The following is a 22112-nucleotide window of genomic DNA, read 5'->3' as shown; positions in this document are numbered from 1 at the left end:
GTATTCCCCCCCCATCCCCCCTCATCCCATCCTGCCTCTTTGGCAGGGCATTCCCTTTTGTTCTCTCTCTCCTTTTGGGTGTTGTGGTTTGCAAAAGAGGCATTGAGTGGCAATCATGTTCAGTCTAAAGTCTACTCTCAGCACGCATCTCCCATCCTGGGAGGATGCTCCCAACACCCTTTATTTGGTGCTCCCTTCTCTATCTGAGGGCAGCACTTATTTTTATAATATAATGCCTTTGTTGATTTACAGAGAACCCTAAATTAATACACATATTTTCCTAGAGCATTTTTATTCTGAACAAAATTTTACTTCCTAAAAGTAGTTTAATTTTTCAATTGACTTGTGATATTTAACATTACGCAGGAAAATCAGAAATTATTGCTCATTTCTGTGGCCTTCAAGCATAGCTGCTTATTTAATATGTTACAACTGAATGTGTGGTCATAGGTTCAATAAATGTTGAACTGAAAAATTAAGCGAGTGTGTTTTAGCTTCTGCATTTATCTAGTAAAATTCATACATGTTTTTTACTTCTGATAAAATCTCAGTGGGACTTTTAAGTAGTAAATATGAAATACAGGATTAGGATTCGGCAATACATTTTCCCAAGTTATACTGCTGTCATTGTCACCCAAGAGCACCAGGTGGTCTTTCCCTTAACCAAGGCTAAGATTTTCCTTGTAGTACATTCCTTTTCTCAATTCCTTTCTCACTATAAATGACCTGTAGGCAAAAATTTAATCGTGGCACTTAATAATTATAGACCTTTTATAAAGGATTGTTTGTCTTTTAGTTGACTTCCTGACTGATGATTTACAATTTTCTAGAATGTGTGCGTTTAGTATACTGGTGAATTCATTTAAAAAATCTTTATTTTATTCCCCTTTTGCTCCAGTCCCTTCTTCACTTGTTAAAAAAAAATCCTTGAGGTGATAATTACTTTGTAGGTGTTCTCAAAATAAAATTGAGCTTAAAATGACTATTCTTAAAATTAAAGCTTAAATTTCTGTGAATGCAATTTTATCTGGTAGAGATCCTAATCTGCCTTTTAAACGTATTCTAAGTATTTGATGCATAGTTAACGCCACTTGGCATACATGATGAAATATGTCACTTCAAAGAATTCTGTCTTTTCTTGACAAGGAAGGAAAGCTCTTGGGAGAAAAAATTCTGAAATGTGATTTTTTTCTTAAAAATGTACCTGCATCAAACTATCCACAAATTACTGGCATACTTAGTCGAGTTAATTTAGAAGGTGGGTTCTTCCCCGCTTTCTGGTTTTGGGAAAATGCATGGATTAAAATTTTGGATTGACCAATAGGAAAATGTCAGTTTAGGTTAAAGTCTTTGTGTTTTGGTAAGTTAATGCAGGTCAAACAATTGGAATAATGACACAAGGAGAGACTTGGAGGAACCAAGATGAGAAGTTTAAACAATGCTTTGCAGTAATCACCTACAGGCATTACCAGCACTACCAAAAAGAGGAAAGAACTAAGATTTCTTTTAAGTTATTATTGCTCATGAAAATAAACTAAATAGGGATTGAAATTGCATATGCTCATTGTATCATTGGAAGACCTAATATTCTTGAATTTAGAGACAAATTTCCTTAGTATTCTAGACATATGTTTCTCCTGGATCATTAACCTTAAATGAGATTCCTTAAAACTAATATTTCATACTAAAACTTATTTTGACAGGAGAGGTCCATAACTCTTTATCTCTGAACAAACGTTTATTCTGAAGAAATAGAACAACAGAAATAGTTGGAGCAACAAAACTAATCAGGCTTTGGTTTTCTCGAAACCCTTTATGTTTCAAACATTTGCAGGTTTGCCCAAGACGTTTTATTGAAATAGCATCTTTTGTTTGGGAGAAATTTGTTCAATGACAAATTATAGCTCATGAAAGAATCCATGTAACAAAAGGAGCAAAACACAGATCCATTTAGTCATATACATATATATGTATATCCTTAAATAATTCTAAGAAATGAAGTATATGAAATCAAGTTTTAATGTTATTGAATTTAATGTGTTTTTCAGGTGGCTTAACCGAATTAATCTGATGACTGCAGGATATGCAGAAAGAGAGAGGATGAAGCAGGAACAAGGTAAAGTAATTTTTTTATAACAATTACATTTTGCTTTTTTCTTGGCATTATGTTATAGAGCGATTCACTACAATCAAGAGAGAAAATGCATATGTCAATGGGTAGTTATTTCTCTTCTTGGCACTGTGAATCCAAACCATAGCATCTTATAGACAAGCTCTAATAAATTTAACAGATAAGTAATAAACTAAAATTTTTTCGTAGCTTTTATCGTGTTGTATTCCATTTCTTGCCTTATCTTCAGTCTATTTCTTATAGATGGACATGTTGAAATATAAAAATTCCATATAGTTAGTCCCGTGTTTTGACCCATTAGCTTTTATGTTGAGCAGTTTCATAGACATTTAAGTGGCCTTTTATGCAGAGAACTCAGATAAATGATTCCCTCCTCAATAATTGATTTCATTTGGGGCTGTTCCTCAATTCTGTGAGTATGTAGCTGTGTCATCTTACGGGACCAGATTTGATATTGACCACATGTTTATGAAATGCAGTGTCATCATACATACAGACTTAAAAATCTTAAGGAAAGCTGTGGTCACCATTCCAAAGGGGAATGATTGTGTTTTCAGAGAGCATTTGCTATATTTGCATATTGCCTAGAAGAGAAATAGTTTTTTGAAAATTTTTAAGATGCTGTAAAGCTAAAAGAATTCACAGATTAAGGTATATACATGCATTTCTAATTATGTCTCCGATAGGCATAACCTGTTTGCTATGGAGATTCTAAAAACCTTCTCTGTCCTCTCAGAGTAAATTTTATTAAACTTCTAAACGGTGAAGGTAAGAAGTATCTAAAGAAATTAACCAGATCCCCAAACTAACTTATCTGTGGATGTTTAGGTCAGGGGTTAGCAAATAGGCTAAATGAGGCCCCATGCTTGTTTTTGTATGGCCTCTGGAAAAAGAATCGCCTTCATATTTCTTAAATAGCTAAAAAATAAGCAAAGGAATATTCTCTCATATCAAAAATGGCAGAAAATCAAGTCTCAATGCCTCTAACTAAAGCATTATGGAGGATAGCCACACCCCTTGTGTGCTTATAGTTGTACAGCAGCAGAGTGGAGTTGTCACAATAGAAACCTCAAGGCATGCAAAGCCTAAATATTTTACTACCTGGCTCATCACACAGTTTGCTAACATCATTCCTCCATTGAGTTCCATTCCTGCACCCAATGGATGAAACCAGGATTGGGTTAAACCAGGGAATGGGATTCCATGGAGAAATGATGTAGGAGGAAGTGCTAGGTAAGAGAATTTTAAAGAAGTGGCAATGGAGCTGGAGCAATAGTATGGTGGGTAGGGCATTTGTTTTGCACACAACCAAGCCGGGTTTGATTCTTGGTATCCCATAAAGCCCCTAAGCCCCACCAGGAGTGATCCCTGAGCACAGAGCCAGGAGTAAGGTCTGATCACTGCAGGGTGTGGCCCCAAAACAAACAAAAAAGAACTGGCAAACATGGTTCCTCTCAGTGAGAATTTGACATCTTGTTAAGGAACTCAAAATAAACATACCCGAAAGTGCTTAAGAAAAATTAAAATGCAATGTGATGTAATTGAATAGTAATTTTTGCACCGTGTGTAATTCACCTAAAAAGTTACCTGAGTGCATACAACATTTTTAAAGCCTAATGAGGAGACATGGTTAATCAGAAAATGTGTGCTAGAAAGTGGTGAGTGGGGCAGATGTAAAGTCAGAAGGAAGTGGTAGGATTACTGTGTAAGTCCTTCACCTAGCTCCCTTAAAATAGCCACCTATCTTGCATGCAACTGAATTACATTCCAGTAAAAATCATAATCTGGTACCATACAGAAAGTGAAATGTAAGAAAGTATAAATCAAGTTCCACAGGAATAAGGCTGAAGAAATTTCTTCCAGGAGTGGACTAGGGCTGTGCTTTGTATGGCCTCTGTCATGGAAACTGCTTCTCCCCGCTTGAAAGGATGTAAGAACAAACAAAACTTTCTTGCACATGGAAGCAGCCTGTATCCTTCCACAGGTAATGTGGAAGCATCTCCTCCACATCAGTGTGCAGAGGCAGGCTCTAGCCAGGCCAGACTGGCAGGCCAGTCTAGTTTTTTTCATTTTTAATGTTGAAAAAAATGTTCTTATAAGATTGACAAAGGTATTCGTGGTTGAGTCTCAGGCATACAATGTCCCAATACCAGCCCCACCACCAGCGTTAACTTCCCTTCCAGCGATGTTCCCAGGTTCCTTCCCACTGCTCAGTATTCCTCCTAGACAGGCACATTTTTTAAAAAATTTTTATTAGTGAGATATCATGAGGTACAGTTGTAGACTTCCAAATTTTTGTACTTGGGTTTCAATTATACAATGATCAAATACCCATCCCTCTACCAGTGCCCATTTCCCACCACCACGGATCCCAGTATCCCTCCCACCCCCCATCCCCCCATCTCACCCTGCCTCTGTGGCAGGGCATTCCCTTTTGTTCTCTCTCTCTCTTATTGGGTGTTGTGGTTTGCAAAAGAGGCAATGAGTGACAATCATGTTCGGCCTATAGTCTACTTTCAGCATGCTTCTCCCATCCTGGGAGGATCCTCCCAACACCCTTTATTTGGTGCTCCCTTCTCTATCTGAGCTCCCTTTCCTCCTAGCATGTGTGGCTGGCCTCCAAGCCATGGAGTAAAACAGGCACATTTTAAAGTTTCATTGTTGTTGACTCTGTGGCCAGGATACATAAAGGACTCACAAATAACAACACACACAAATAAAAAAGTGTGGAGAGGAAATCAACAAAGTAGGGAGAGGAAATCAACAGCTGCTTTTAAAGTTCATTCCCCGCCTTCATATTTAATTTCCTCTGTAACCCAAATTTGTGAAATTAAAGCTAAAAACAACAGTCTAATAAGACGAGCCTTTGACATTTCTTTAGGAGGCTTAAAACGATTCCTCAGGATTACTTATAGATTTGTTTCTGAATGCGTAAACAGATGCAAGAATTAGAAGTGTGAGTAATGTAATTATTGGAAAGTGAATCTTTAGGTAAAGTCAGTTTGCTTGACTAAGGAAACTTGGATTTTTTTTTTCAGGCTTAACGTCTGTATTTTATCACTTGGCATTATTTTGAAGGTGCACACGGTCTTGATTTTAGTAAATATCCTATAAAAACAAATCTCATTATGAATAAAAGAAACGCTAAGTTATATTGTACATGCAGTTTCCCCAAAATAGCGAGTGTCCTAATTCATGCTGGCCTGGTCTTTCATGTGAGCACATGTTTGTTTGGGTGCTGCTAGAACATGGTAGACGATGAGAAGTAAAAGATAATAGGATTCAGGTGTCTCTTGCTAAATAAAATGAAACCAAACTCTCTGAAATGTCTTGGTTTTCCACATAGCGTATATATTTATTCCTCGGGCACTTTAACATAGATTCAAAACCTATGCCTCGTGGCGTGCAGTGTAGAAAACCACTGCATGTCTATGTCTACTTCACACATGGTATGGCGTTATTTGTCCTCTCCCAAGCACCATTCGCAAATGAACTTAAATTTCATACAAAATATAGCACTTGGAGGATTACAGATGTTTCATGAAGATGCAGAGGGATAACTGCCAAACCTTTGCTATTTAAATTCCCAGTACAGTGACTCTTTAATTAACTTGAAGTTTAGGAAATCACCGTCTTTCAATCACAGAAGTATAAAGCAGTGTATATGTTTGTGTGTGTGTGTGTGTGTGTGTGTACACATACACATACACACACACCTGTATATAGGTCCAGGGACCAGCAGTTTAAAAACACTGGTGTAACTGCCTTGGTTCTAACTGTAGATTCATAGACTGCAGGTTTTAGGATCACTAAGCACTAGTATAAAGGACACCAGATTCTCTTTTGTTATTCAACGTTGTACTTGGAGTAAATAGGGAGCCACTAAATTCTGCCGTTATCACAGTTTAGCTGATTGTCTACTAATCGTTTTTCTATTCTCTGCAATTCTATTCTTTCAAACTTAAACTCAGATATTCATGCCACATTATTTCCAGTCAGATATAAGCTCTTTGTAAAGCTTTAATCATATAAAAGTGAATGGAATATATTGAATTTCTTTGGCAGTTCTAGATGAAAAAGCCATTTCCCCCAATACTTCTTTTATATCAACAGAAGAGGTAAAGTGGAAATTTTCCTCTTCTAGTGATGGCACTATTTATTCATGATTAGTTATAAAATTGAGTATCACTGTAGGAAACATTAAAAGCATCCATTTGTTTTGTGTTATGTAGAGATTAAGAAGAAGAAATGGATTTGTTCTTAGAAAATCAAATGTGTTTCAGCCTCTGCGCAGCAGTGTGCCTATAATTTTCCATATATATCCCCAAAAGTCTGACCAATTTTCTATGTAGGATCTTCTTTGGCATTGCTCTCTCAAAGACATAAAGCTTAGTGTGAGAAGTGAAGTTAATTTGCAAAGTGACATTTCAGTCTTTTCTTTAAAAGCCCAAGAAAATGTTATATTGATGTTGCCTTTTAATAAACAAAGAATTCTATCTCATAGTGCACTAGAATTCTTTCTAATTTGCAGAGGAGTTGGTGAATGGAGAATTTCCTGAATCTGTTGCTTAATAGTGACATATCTAGATATCTTGATAAAGTCATGATTATATTTCCTCAAGGTGCTCATAGGACCACTTGAGTTCTCAACCTCTTGAAACCCTGAGTAGTCAGTACTAGCATCATGGGGAAACAGCACAGGCGCCATAGGTTTCTGGAAATAAATGGAAAGGACACAAGCAGAATAATCCTAACAAGTCCACCATTTTCAAATGGGATTGGGAGTTTCTTAATCCCTTTATCTCCATCAGTGACTTCCCAGTAGTAATTCAAGCTTCCACAAAACTATCCAAACCAGCTCTCACAGGTCTATAGTTTGTGCCTCATTATTGAAACTTACTACAAGAAACACTAATGTCTGAGAAGACGAACACCAGACATTTCTCTCCTGTGTGATCTGCATCAGACAGATTGTAGGCGTGCTACCTACAAATATACCCAAAAGATTAGGAGTCCTGCTATTTATTGAGTCCGTTCAAACTATAAAGTCTTTGAATATACGGTGCATTATTTCATAACCTCCTCAGACACACACCTCTGAAAGATGTAGTTAGTAACTCTCTTTTGTAAATGACAAAAAAAGACTGATGGCTATAAATAACCATCACAAGAGCACAAGTTTCGAAGTGGCACAACCAAGAACTGATCCTCTCATTCTCGTGCTCTTTCTGCCAGTGTTTCCTGGTTCCATTTCTGGGAAATTATGTCAATTCATATTTGAGAGGAGACATTTTTCTGGTATACAGGCTTTAAATGTGAATGAACTAACCTTTGATTTTATTTTACTGTAAGGAATATTTAAATTCAAAGTATAGTCAGAGTCACTGAGGAAAAGAACAGGGTAGAGTAAAAAGATCATAAATATGTGTCACACTCAACTCTCTTATTTTCAGGAGTTTTGCATTTAAGAGTCCCAGTGAAGGAGTCTCCTGCATACAGGAGACCAGTGACTTAACCCTCGAGGTATAGGTATAGGTCAGGCAATTTGTTAGTTCACATTCTAGTTGGACTACTCTTCATTTGGCACATGTCAAGAACTCTGGACCACAAGGAAAATATTTTTAAAATATTATAATATTGGGGCTGGAGCAATAGCACAGCGGGTAGGGCGTTTGCCTTGCACACAGCCAACCCGGGTTCGATTCCCAGCATCCCATATGGTCCCCTGAGCACTGCCAGGGGTGATTCCTGAGTGCAGAGCCAGGAGTAACCCCTGTGCATCGCTGGGTGTGACCCAAAAAGCAAAAAAAGAAATTATAATATTGGTATTTCTAAATGGTGGGATGTTTTCATGAAAATACGTGCTGTGATTATTTTACCTAAATCTGAATATTAACTAAACCTCATGATGTTTTCTTGTGATTTCGATTTTCATAAAAATAAGAAACCTTTGGTTTTAATAGCTTACCTCTTAGTTTATCTTCTGAAATTCATGTGGATAATACTTCAGGTTTTGTCTTATAAACCACTTAAAGACTTAAACCAGCAGTTCCCAGGCATTTGAGAGATTAGTGGAACAGATTGTGGTTATTGGCCTTCCTGCTGTATTTTATTTACTTCCTCAAGTAATATGTATCTAAGGAGTCCTTTCCTCGCCCGATTCACTGAAGCCTGCCTAGTCACTTTGTCTAGCAACTTAGACTTTCTACCCTTTTAAGTAGTTTTGGAAGTTTGGAACTTGCAGCCCACATCACCAGATTTGCCCTTTTGCATTTGGCAAGAAGCAGGCTTTGCCATATGTTTCCAAGTGGAGGTGGGAGTATAGTGTTATAGGGACTCATGTCAGCTTGGCTCTGGAGTTATTGTTAGATAACCAGTGGAATGAAGCCAGAGAAGAGAATTGAGAACATTATTTTGGGAGCTGTTTATAGAGTTCCTACAGCAACGTCGGTATTGTTTTCTCTGAGTATTCATCTCTTTAGGATAAAATAACATACCTTTAAAAGGTGATAACATGACATCATTCATTAATTAGTGTCAGAATAATTTGGCTTGAAATCTAAAGTTCTCTGAACCTGATTTCACTTATGCAATGTCTTTTTTTTTTAAACTCCTGAAAATCGTGACTATGTACAATTGCTTTCTTTAAAAGGAGGCTGAAATTAGGTGATTGTACTCTTCCTTCCTCCTCAACACAGAGCTGAAAATAAATGCTGGTGGGCCTGGGGTAAGAGGTGCTGGGAGCAGGATATAAGGATGGAATTTAAATTTCCTTTTGTTAGCTGGTAATGTGTGTTCCTGAAACTATGGCTAGAAAGGTTTAATAGACTGTTAATGAGCCCATGTATGTGAATTTTCAGATTACTGGAGTGAGAGTGACAAGGAAGAAGCAGATACTCCATCAACACCCAAACAGGACAGCCCTCCGCCACCCTATGATACATACCCACGGCCACCTTCTGTAAGTTGCCATCAGGTAGATGCTGAATTCAGTAGCCTCCGAGTCTTTGACCTCCTTTGTATGTTAAAAAAATGCTATCGTAAAGAATATGTCTGATCTCAGGTCACACAGGGTAAAAGAAAATAGAAGTCTAAAAGCAAGAGGGTAATTGTAAGTATACAAAGAATATTTAATCAGGAGGAAAATCACTGTCTATTGTAGACAAGATAAATATGTAACAACTTTTATTAATAAAATCATGCTGTTTGCATCAGAGTAGCCTTCCTGGAAATAACAAACTCTTTAAAATTATATATAATTATATTATATATATAAGTATTATAATATTGGTATTTATAGATAGTGGGATGTTTTTGTGAAAATATGTGCTGTGATCTTTCACGTAAATCTGAATATTACCTAAGCCTCTGGTGGTTTTTTGTGAGTTCAGTTTTCATAAAAATAGAAAACCTTTGGTTTAATACCTTACCTCTTAGTTTATCTTCTGAAATTCATGTGGAAAATATTTCTAGGTTTTGTCTTATAAACCACAGTAATGAGGCATTTGAGAGATTAGTGAAACAGATTTTGGTTACTGGCCTTCCTGCTGTATTTTAGTTCCTCAAGTAATACATATCTCAGGAGTTTATATATATATATATATATAGAGAGAGAGAGAGAGAGACAGAGAGAGAGACAGAGAGAGACAGAGAGAGACAGAGAGGGGGAGAAAACATCCCTACTCCCGCTAATAAAGTTTATTTTTAGATGCTTTAGAAACAGCTCACAAAAATTAATATATCTGTAATAGAACATATTTTATCATATGTCTTTTGGATATCCACAAGGATATTTATAGGATGCTCCAGAGTTTAAGACAACTGTGTAAATTATTCTGAAAGTAGAACAAATTTTTATCTTTTCATGGGGTGGCTTTCAACTATCCCCTTTCATGCTCTTTCTCATCAAAATTACTGTCTCAGGAGTGTCCTAGTTGGGGCAATTCAGGATGATCATGAGGCAATTCTGATTCTCTTGGGTTGAGTTTTCTACCAAGGAAGACAAAGCTGTATTTAGGTAAAACTTCGACCAACTGAATTCCTCCTCTACATTATTCCAGGAGACTTTTAATAAGAAAGGTGGTGTGTGAGATGTTGATAAAGTTCTAAGCTACTTCTGAAGCTTGGCTGTATAGAAGAATGCCTTCTGGAATGTGTTAGAAATGCAGATTCTCAGGCTCAATCCAGAACAATACAGATGATAAGGCACTTGCCTTGCACACGGCCAAGCAGATTTGAACCCCAGTACCCCATATGGTCCCGAGTCCCACCAGGAGTGATTCCTGAGTACACTCCCAGGTGTAACCCTGAGTACCGCCAGGTATGGCCCCAAAGCAAAACAAAAAGAATATTTGAGACAACAACAGCTCCCTGGACAGGAAATGTGACAGTGCTAAGAACAGGGACCCTGTTTATCTGTCAACATATTCTTATGCCTACACTAGTAACAGAACTTATTAATGAATATTTTTGAAATAAACCAATGGGTGCTTCCTGGCAGGTAACTGAAAGTGAAGAACATTTTTAAATAGAAATATTTGATTATAATATTTCTTACATAAGGAGACAAGAAGAGAAGTGAGTGAAAAATGCAGAATTGTTCCTTTATCTATGTATTTTTCTTGAGTGAATCTTGCGTTTTACCTAATTTAATAGCACACAAGGGTGAGCTAGAGAAATGAAATAATGAAGCAGTGGTAAGAAACAGCTGTCATATTTTCTTTTTCCTAAAAACATCAGTGTCTGAGTGACTTTTACAATATTCATGAGAGGAAGAAAGGAGCTACAGCTAAACCAAACTGCTCTTTAACAGCAACTTGTGACTTTTGCCAAGGAAACTACCCACATTGCTGTTAACGTGGGAAGGTAAACTACTGCCCACAGGAGGTGCCTCAGAGCAGTTTCACCTTCGCCTCAGTTTTTGTCCTGGCGACTGCCACAGGACCCTGGGAGATGACCACACCTAACAAATCTGGCTCCTTCTACCTGCAAGGGACCTCAGATGGAGGAAAGCCTAAGTCAGTCGCTGCGTCTGCAAGTCTCTTAAAGAATTTACCTGATGTCAATCCCTTTTCTTGGTTATTCTCTCTGCTGTAACAACATCCCCACACTTTATATTTCAGGGGTGCAGATTCTCCGTTTATTTTTTTCATTCTTTCCTTTCTTACATACGCAGTGTCTGTGTTCAAATCAAATGCTCATCCCAACCAGGGCATAATCTCATTCTGTTTACATTTTTAATCCCCAGAACATGCCATAGAATTGAGAAAACCTTAAGATAGTTCGCTCCAAGGGGCCCAGTGGAGAAGAAAAAAAGGTTCCGCTGGAACCTTATAGGCACCTTGTTCTCACACCCAGAAAAGTCTTTTTCCTGGGCTGGAGCAACAGCACAGCAGGTAGGGCGTTTGCCTTGCATGCGGCAAACCTGGTTTCAAGCCTCGTTATCCATATATGACTCCCAGAGCACCACCAGGAGTGATTCCTGAGTTCAGAGCCAGGAGTAACCCCTGGGCATTGCTGGATGTGACCCCTCCCACCAAAAAAAAGCAAAAAAAAGTCCTTTTCCTTTCCCTCTTGCCCAAACTCCAGAGGAACGAGTAATATAAACTAGGCATAAAAATAGGAATTTGGCAATAATTCAGGACTTTTCATTGGGAGAGATTTAAAACGGGAATTGTGTGTATGTGTGTGTGTTGCTGAATATTTCTTATAATGAGTCCTCACATTTTCTTCTATTCCCGTTGTTGTAAAACATTGCATTAATATGGGAGGTTTTCTTTTTTTCATGAGATCCTGGCATAGAACTGCATTCAGTATATCTCAGTCTCTTACTGAGTGATATGGGGCCTAGCTCAGAGAGACCCAGAAACTTTTGACAGGTCACTAAGTTAACTGCTAAATGTCACCAGGGGGAGATCGGGTGTGTTTCCCGGTGGGTACTGACCAGGGGCTCTTTCCACAGATGAGTTGCGCCAGTCCCTACGTGGAAGCCAAACACAGCCGTCTCTCCTCCACGGAGACCTCTCAGTCACAGTCCTCTCATGAGGAGTTTCGCCAGGAAGTGCCTGGGAGCAGCGTGGTGTCGCCTATTCGCAAGACGGCCAGCCAGCGCCGCTCCTGGCAGGATTTGATCGAGACGCCGCTGACCAGCTCTGGATTACACTATCTTCAGACTCTGCCCCTGGAGGATTCTGTCTTCTCTGACTCGGCGGCCATCTCCCCTGAGCACCGGCGACAGTCCACGCTCCCCACTCAGAAATGCCACCTGCAGGATCACTATGGGCCGTACCCCTTAGCCGAGAGCGAGAGGATGCAAGTGCTGAACGGGAGTGGAGGCAAGCCTCGCAGCTTCACTCTGCCTCGAGATAGCGGGTTCAACCACTGCTGTCTCAATGCACCCGTCAGTGCCTGTGACCCGCAGGATGACGCACAGCCCGCAGAGGTGGAGGAAGAGGAGGAAGGGGAGGCATCAGGGGAAAACATAGGAGACAAAAGTAAGTATGTTGATGGAGATTCTTAGCTTGTATACACAAAGTTCTAACCTGTTCGAACTTTTCATCTTGAAATAATAGTATTTTATTTCCCTTTTTGCTTCAGATAACAGTCTTGCTTCATAGGAAGTTAGGTGTACCTTGGTGTCCTATTTTCGGAATTCCAGTAACTTAAGGGGGGTGAATAATGAGGAATGAATCCTATCTATATCCCATCCATAACTATAGCAAATTTTTTTTCTCCAGTTCCCCATTTCCCTTTTCGGGGTAACGGTGTTCATTTCTTTTTCTTCCTCCTCTTTGCTTTTTTGGGGTGACACCCAGGGATGCTCAGGGATTACTCCTGGGTCTACACTCAGGAATTACTCCTGGCAGTGCTGGGGAGCCATCTGGGATTCCGGGGATCAAACCCGGGTTGGCCGTATGCAAGGCAAATGCCCTACCTACTGTACTATATCTCTGACCCTCTTCCTCCTCTTTTTGGTCTTTTATTTCTTTATTAATTTTACCAGGTACAATTGCCTTAGATCCATTTTTTTAACAAATGATCTGATTCCAACCATTTTCCTTTTTTTAATTTTGGGCACCGTGGTTTGCAAACTGTTATTAGAAGGGTTTCAAGCATGGACCAGTCCAGAACCACATCCTCCACCCAGGTGTGCACTTCCCTTTACCACTGTACCCATGTCCCTCGCCCACCCACTCTCCCCCAGTCCCCAGAAAGCTTCGTACTGAAGACAAGTTCTGAGTTTCTGTTGCCTTTGAGCAGTTGTTATTCCCTTATTCTGTTTCTTCATATTCAGCGTATGAGAGAGACCATTCTGTGTCTGTCCCTCTCCTTCCGACTAACTTCACTCAGCATGATACTCCCCAGTTCCCCTCCTCTCATCCACATTTTTCTCACTTGCATCCTTACAGCCTGAGATTGGGTTAAAGAACTATGACCGCTTCAGTGTTAGCAGAGGCCTGGTTGACAAGTGAATACACACACACACGTGCGCGTGCGCACACACACACACACACACACACATCATCCCTCTCACCGTTAGAAAAGTTAAAGAACAAATCCAAATTTTTAGTAGCATTTCTGTTAACTCTAAAAAAGGCCAATTTGTTTCCAGAAGCCAAATTGCCAAACTCATCTATCTTCTCTTGTTAAGAACGTTGATTGTGAAACTCAGTTTGTAAATCAGCTCTTAATATGCTAGTCAATTCAGTATACTCTGTCTTTTTGACATGAACAATATGTTTGCTAGGTGGCCAGCATGCCATACCAAGCATGTTTATCACCGCTATGATTCAACTGTCCAGAAAAACAGGCTAGTTTAAAGGAAAAGCTGTAACATTGGTATCTTAGAAAATCTTGGCCTGATTTTAAGTCTGCAGTGTAAAATGTCCTCTCAAAAGTAGTATAGAAAAAAAAAAAACAGTATGAAACTGTTTGTTTCACATTATTTAAACTAAGATCTGAGCCAATTGGCACAGATGGTATGAGACAATATTGGTGAACCCACTGTTGCTGATTTGTGACCCCATGAGGCATCAGAAACTATCCTTCCGCCCCTTCCCCGGTACTGATCACAGGATATGTTAGTATCTAAGTTCTTCATCACAAACAGGAAAAACTCAAAGCTCACAGTTCACTAAACTGTTGATGTCAAGCTCGGCTCTTTAAAATGTGAGTGCCTTTGGTGCTTGCCAAAAGATTACGTTAGACCTACTTCAGTGTACAACTTTATTGTATTATTTAAGGGGAATTAAGTTATATCTTCTACAACCCAAATTTCAGAGATGCTTAGAGTAAAGTTAGAGTATTAAAACAGTTTGACTTATATTTAAGCACAGTCTCCACAGAAGCATTATAAAGGTGTATATTCTATTAGTAGAAGGAAATGGCATCGCAGCTATTACCAGTCCAGGCTTTCCCCAAATCATATGTGTTAGAGATTCTGGAGGAGTTGCCTGTGCTTGTTCAGTTAAGCTAGACACTTGAGACTTCATTTCTGTTGGCTATTGCTAAAGGAAGAAAGGAGAAAACAGATCCCCAGATCTAAAAGGAAAACCTAGCCCTGCCTGTCTTTGCCCTTCCTTTAGGCCTTTTCATAGTCCGCGCACATCTCTGGTTTGGAGACTTTCACTAGCATAGTTTTTTGTTTTGTGATTGGATTTATTTCTATAGAGCCGGATCGCTAAATTGGAGTTTTCCTTCAGATTGCCAAATGAGCAGTTTTATAGTACTTTCCATCTTTTTAATGGAATAATTGTGGTAAGGTAGAATAACCCTAATAAGTGTGCTAGTGATTTGGGATTCGCCCATTTTGTCTTTACAGTTCAGTATTCTGGGGCACTTCGTGCGATTTTAGTCAGATTTGTTTCACTGAAGATGGCTATGCACTCTCTTTGAGGGCTGTGTCTCTTGGTATTTTCTCACAGATCTTTCCATGTGATGTCTCCTTGTCCTTCAAAGCACTCCCAGCAGAGCATTGAATCCTGCTTGCCTAGACTATTATTATTTAATAGACCATATATTTTCCTTCCTAATGATGTTTTTTCTCCATTACTGTTTTTGATATTTAGGCGTGTGTAATTTGATGAGCACTTCATTTTGAGAAATGTCAACTCTAATATCAGTGTTTTCAAAAGAATCTTTAAAGTCTAGTTAAAGGGGGCCGTGTTCCTGATTGCTGTGGTTGGCCTTTAGGAGTGAGTATTCCAGGCAGCTTATTCAAATCAAGTTGTTTGGTGTTACAGCAGCAAAGCAAAAATGACACGAAGGAGAAAGCTGTGTCCACACAGAGACATACCCTGCTGCCCACAGGTCACCAGGAGGCCATGCAAGTTAAAATCAAAGTTCAACCGTGATGTGTCAGTAACTGTTCTGCTTGAGGCCAGTGTTTGGTTTGAGCTACCAAAGTACAACAGATCCTCGGAAGGGAAAAAACTTCATGTCTCTAAATCCAAACAATTTTCTCAGTTTACCCAGAAATTAAAAATGGAAAGTGTAGGAGAAAACACAGAAAGAATAATGGAAGAACACACAAAAATATTATCTTTCTTCTTGCTTAAATGGTGAAGCATTATGTCACCAACCAAATCCCTTTCTCATAATTTACATTTACCTTGACTTTATTGAATATAATATATATTTTATAGTGCTGACAAGTTTGCAAAAACAATCTGAGAAAGGCATACGTAAATCCATGACCTAAATGCTTTTTGAATTTCTTTATAGATGTGGAATTTGGCCTTGCTTGTGAAGTGCAAATTTTTGCCTTCTTTAGAGCAGACTTCAATCTGTTCTTATGGTTGATCTGCCTTTGTCTTATTTTGAAATTCAATTATTTAACTGAGTCATACTGTGATTTTTCTCAGTCTGAACTCATTTTAGTCTGAAGTGGATGGTACTAAAAAGTACACAGATGAGATCTGTCTTGTTTTTCTTTGACTGAAAAGTCAGCTTGCATATTAATTATCCTGACCTACTTCACTGGCATTTGGGAGAAGACAAGTAATTTCCTATTATCCCAATTAGCAGTTGTGAAGCTTACTGAGGTGTGTGCCTTATCATACCTCAGTTAAATTAAATTAAAAATTATGTCAGCCTATGCAATTTTTAAGGAGTATAAATTATGGAAGTGTGGCACAAAATAGAAAAAGTATATTTCATTGAGAAATCCTCTGTTATAATAGCAGAACACTGTTTGGCTAATGCAGCTTGAAATCTGCTTGGACTAGCTCTCTTTCCTTTACATGCTAACAAGTTAGGTGAGATTCTGAAAGCCTTATCCCTTAATCTTGCTGTCCCTCTAAGCAGTTATAAGTTCACTAGCCAGATGTTAGTGGGCCTGTGAAGTGACAATATTCTCCTTTTCATTGTCTTAGAAATGACCTACTGGTACTCTAACTTAATTTGCACATTTATTATCCTGGTCTTAGAAATCTAGAACAAAACCTAGAAGTGTCTTTGTTTTTGTTTTCAAGGGAGAGGAGGTAGATAAAATCCGTTACCTTAAATTTATAGTGCACATCAGATTAAGTGGCCAGAATATTTATTGATACTGTCAAAATAACAACTGCTGGGATAAATAGGTATTTAAGTTATTTTTGTTTGGGTTTAGTTTGGGGCCACACCAAACGAAGCCCAGGGGTTACTCCTGGTTCCAGTCTCAGGATTTACTCCCAGAGGTGTTCGGAGACCATATGGGATGTCAGAGATCACCCCTAGGTATGCTGATTGTGAGGCAAATACCCTAGCTGCTATACTGTTGCTCCAGCCCCTAAAGTTATTTTTAAATAACAGGATAAAAATCCTGGGATGTGGCTCAAGTTGCTTTGCATATCCTAGAACCTGAGTTCAATCCCCAGGGCCAGTTCCAGCACACCACCAGATTGTGGCCCTGGATATGGCTGCATATGTGGCCGTGGCTCCCACAGCAATAGAAACCAAAATATGGAGGTCAATCCTTTGCAAAGCATTGGTAACTTAGGAACTGCACAAAATACGCAGCTTTTAATGGTTTGATAAATAATCAAGGAAGACAGACAAGTTCATTGTGGCCCACAGTGTGCAGTGGACATCCCTTGGAGCCGCTGGAATGATCCAGGAGGCTGCAGTAGTTTGGTGTGCTTCCTGTTTGTTCACTTGAAGAAGGTCCATTTGGCAGGGAGGTGGGTAGGTGCTGAGTATTTTTTTCCTGAAAAGGGACTGTAGACTGGTCCTTAGTTTGGGAACTTCTGGACTAGATTAGAACTACCAATATAGATTAGAAGAACATAGATTAGTCCCCATCTGTCATTTTTGTTTTGTTTTGTTTTGTTTTTATTTTTGTTTTGTGGCCACACCCAGTGATGTTCAAGGGTTACTCCTGGCTCTGCACACAGAGCCTGGTGAACTGGAGGGACCATCCCATCAATTATTTTAAGCCTCTTAATAATTTCCTGAAGAGTTTCTAGAAGCTATAAATTTAATTTTTAAAAACATTCAGGTAGGAAGTGTGTGCGGAAGAGAAAGATAGTCACAGAATATGAAATGGTAATGAAGAAAGGAACAAGTTGAAAAGCAAGGAAAATGATGCAATGTTTTTCATTGTTTTAGTATCAAAATAAAATTGCACCAAGAATTTGGAAGAGCATAATCATCAAAATAATTTATAGTTCATATCCAAAAGGAATAGATTAGAGATACAAGCAATGTGAGTGAAAATATCTATATTAAGGTTAAAGAAAGAATAACAGGAACCTTACAAAGTCAGTTTTTGTGAAGTTTAAGGCTACCATCCATGGCTAGTTAAAAGAAGTGTGTTATGTGTTCGGGTATTTTTTGCTATTATATATGAACACATATTCCAGATCAAACATTATAATTTACAAAAAAAGTTGTCACTATCAAAATGGTATATATGTATATATCTAAATGTCTATTGTACAGTCCTGAAAATTACAAGTTAGATATAATTATTGCTGATTTTTAAAATGAATATGTATGTTTTCCTCTAAACACTGAGTGAATGAGCTTAGAATTCAATGTTGGGAAGTTCTTTGCTCAATTCTGTTCTGTGCTTTGTCACTCTGCCAGTTGTAAGTGGTACGACTGATCAAGTAACTTAGCACCTGGATCTCAATAGATTCATTGTTAAATCATGTGGTAATAATACCTACCTAGTAAAGTTATATGAGGATCAAGTGAGGCAATGCCAATAAACACTTAGTTTCCACATCTGGCATATTTTAAGACTGACCAATAAGCATTTTGAAAGTATATCATTTATATAGGTTTTATGCAGATTTGAATTTAGGCAAAGAAATCAGTTACAATATTTAAGTAGTAAATTACTCCTGACAGTCTTCACTAACGTTTACCAAATTAGATGTCCTTTCTTTATTCAGTTCTAGATGTTGAGTTGTTTTTTATAGGCTTAATTGATGAAAAAAACAGAATTTTTGTCTATTTTAACATATTATATTAGCAGTGTTTTAAGAGTTAAAATAGGAATTTCCTCATTTCACATGCTGATCACTCACTCTTTGACTTTGGACATCTGAGAACTGAAAAGAAATCTTATGTTCCAAATAGCAAAAACTTATCATATACATTTGCCGATATATGTATTCATAGATCTTGTGAATTTGGTCGTATCTGATCCAGATGCCCTTAATGATCATCTTCCAGTATATTTCCCTGGTTCATATTCTTCACAGCTTTCTTACTGAGAGTAGAGTAGCAACTATCATTCACTAAATTGTAACACTCTGCCCACCAGGATTTAAACTTCTTAAATTAGGTTTTATACTTGTCTCGTACACCTGGTGTTTATAGCAGTCTATGATACTTCATACACCAAGCACTATGGAGTGAATGACAGCTAACCCCTTTCTCACCAAATTCTTTTCGTCTGTCATAAAATAGTTGAAGTTAGAACCTAGGGAGACATTACAGCATGAAGGGTGCTTGTTTTATACATGGCCAGCTGCGCTTTGATCCTGAACACCACATATGGCCCTGGGTCCTCACCAGAATTCAGCCCTGAGCATAGTCGCTGTGAGTGTGGCCCCAGAACAAACACAAATAGTGACAACTGAAGTTTTGATCCATTTTGTGGCATATAACTGGAATCAAAATATTGCAAGATTCTTCTTTTGGGGTGTTTTATAATCGGAAGGCTTGTATTGCTTATGTTCAACGTAACTCTCATGATGGGTGTCATTAGACTGAGGTGCTAACATCTAGAATTGTTGCTTTCGTATTATGGCTCATCTATAACCTCTTTTTCTATAAGAGGATGGTTGTGGAAACCATCCTCTTCCTGTTGTACTCCCATTTCAAAGATACAAGTCACAGTAATATAACAAATGAGATAAGTGCTTCATTTTCAAAACCAAATCTTCTAGAGCTCCTAGGTAGTTGTTTTTCCTAAGAGAATCTGCTGCCTGTGGAAGGCTGGCTCAAGCCACTGCAAGGTCTTGATTCACAGCCCCACATCTCCCTTGGAAGTCACCCGTCACTAGCTTCATCTTGATTTGTTTTTAAAATATGTTGAAATTGCAGCTGGTGCTTAAATAGATAGCCAATACCCTGCATCAACCAGGAAAATAATCTCAGGAGTGTTAATAAGTAACAAAATCAGATTTAAATATCAAAAGAATTAAATGTAGGTGCTACAGATTCACTCTAGCAGACGCAATGGACAGATAATAATTCAATCTCATTTAAAGTCTGAAAGATAGCTCTAGGGAGCTGGAGTCCATGCTGTGTGTCCAGGATGTCTGGGTTCGATCCTGGCACCACATGGTTCCCCTGAGCACCACTGATAGTTATCTCAGAGCACCAAGATGGGACTATCTCTGAACACTACCAGGTATACCCCCCCACACACACACACACAAAAAACTCATTTAATAGGATGACCACCTCTCTCCAGTATAGGTAAGATAGAATATACAATTCAATCTTTTATCAAAAAGATAGATGGCCCACCGTTAGTCTGTGCTATTTTGATGCATAAATAAAGCAAACCCCAAGTACTTCTAAGCATATATTCTTCCATCTACATTCATTCATTCACTCATTATCATTCATTCACACATAAATTATTTATTTTCTACATGATATATGCTATATTCAGACAGACTTTAGATTGCTCTTCCACAAGTATGCTTAGAAATGTAACAATATGGAGCTGGGAAGATAGTATAGTGGGTAAGGCTTTGCATGCACCCAACCTGGATTCAGTCCCCAGCATCCCATATGGTCCCCTGAGCACACCCTGAGTAATTCTTGAATGTAAAGCCAGCATTGCCAGGTGTGACCCAAAAGTAAAAAAGAAAAATGAGACTGTAAGAATCTGTAAATTGCCTTTTAGAAATAAGAAAAATCTTTCTGGCAACATGAAACAGCAAGTAACTAAAAAGAATGTGGTATCTATGTTAGATTGTACCAATAATTTTCCTTAGTAATAAATTTATGAAAGAAAAATGATTTCTTGAGAAATGGCACAAGATAGTCTATTTTCATTTTAAAGTTTTATCACCTAAAGAAAATTTATAACACTAATTAGAATCAGGTGAGATCACTTATTGAGCTATTTCTATCTTGGCGGACTCCTAAAACATTGGGGTTGAGGGAAATGCGTCATGTTTACTCATCACTAATGAGTAACACAAATCAGATGTATTCGAATCTTCAATGATTAGTAATATTAAAATAGGAAGCATATTCTCAGTCATCAAAGATATAACCCAGTAATTGTATCATATTGATCACATAATATATTCATGATTACCAGAGATTGACATTTCTTTGAGAAATAATTTTTAACTTTCTAGTACAACTAAGATAAAATTTTATTATCAGAATAACTTATAGTTATTATCAGAAAACCAATACAAAAACTTATGTCTTATTTGAAGTATCTTTCTTAAAGAAATTTGAACCTTAACATTTTAAATAACTTTTCACTCTCTTTCACATTTGTAATTCCTAACCTTCCATCATTTTGAATCCTATATTTCTATCTTGCTTTTTCTCTTGATAAATCACCTACATAATATATTCACTTGTGCCTAAAATCTATACATGTTAGACTTCCAAATTTTCTCCTCCATACCATATTGATATCTTTCTCTACTCTTTTTTTTTTTGCTTAAATGTTAGTGGCATTGCTGATGGTGGTAGTTGTTGGCCTTACGTAGTCCATTCTATTATTTATGAGATGGATATTTCCAAGCAAAGCAATCATTCGCTTTAGGATTCTTGGTGAGAAAAAAAAAGAGAGAGCCCGTTATTTTGATATCACTAATCTTAAATTTTGTACCTTTTCCCACCGCAGTCACATCTCTGCTGATTTCTCCTTGTTCTTTAACAATGCAAACACCCCGGGGTTTTCATGCTTTTTCTAAAAAAAGAACAGAGAGGAGGGCCAACTTGGATTCCATGTGGGTTAGCGACAATTCTCTGCCAATTTCGACAGCAAGCCTCAGCCCTCGCTTTGTAGTCTATTGTCTCCTCACACCCTATGTAGTTGCTGGGCAGCTCTCTCTTGATTGTGGCTTCTGGGACTCATGATGTGCTTTTATTAACTCAATTAGGAGGACTGTGCCTTTGAACTCGAGGTAGAAAAGATGTTTACAGCTCCGTAAATAATTCTATATAAGTGCTAAATAACTAAGTGAAAATTAGTCTTAATTTTGTGGGTTTCTCTCCGTTTTTTACACTGTATTATGGTTATTTTCTCTGACAAATATGAAGGAATCTACTTTAAATACTTTTTTATTAAGGTAAAGAATTGATTTAATAGCGACATTATTTTATCTGACATAATAAGTATATGGAATTATCATGATATATGTAATTATAAGAAATCATCTCACAACTGAACCCAGTGTTGTTTGAAGGTGTGTTTTTTGGTTTTCTGTCGGGTTGGCACCACACTCAGCTGTGCTCAGGGCCTACTCCTGGCTCTGCTCAGGGACCTGTCGGGACAGAGTTTGAAAAA

At 38.1% G+C, this 22112-nt stretch overlaps 1 protein-coding gene across 5 annotated transcripts in view; it reads left to right on the top strand.

Moving 5' to 3' along the window:
* Positions 1–22112, top strand: part of CNKSR2 (connector enhancer of kinase suppressor of Ras 2) — a 269910-nt gene that overhangs the window by 215846 nt on the left and 31952 nt on the right. For all 5 annotated transcript variants that reach the window (XM_056131329.1, XM_056131328.1, XM_056131327.1 and 2 more), the window contains 3 exons: positions 2049–2116; positions 8992–9092; positions 12093–12624. In XM_056131329.1, the coding sequence (XP_055987304.1) occupies positions 2049–2116; positions 8992–9092; positions 12093–12624 (701 nt within the window). The remainder of the gene's footprint in view (positions 1–2048; positions 2117–8991; positions 9093–12092; positions 12625–22112) is intronic.

This window comes from Sorex fumeus, unplaced genomic scaffold (genome assembly GCF_029834395.1).
Source record: "Sorex fumeus unplaced genomic scaffold, SorFum_2.1 ptg000086l, whole genome shotgun sequence".
In the NCBI taxonomy this organism is placed as follows: Eukaryota; Metazoa; Chordata; class Mammalia; order Eulipotyphla; family Soricidae; genus Sorex; species Sorex fumeus.
This window is presented reverse-complemented; position numbering and strand designations above follow the sequence as displayed.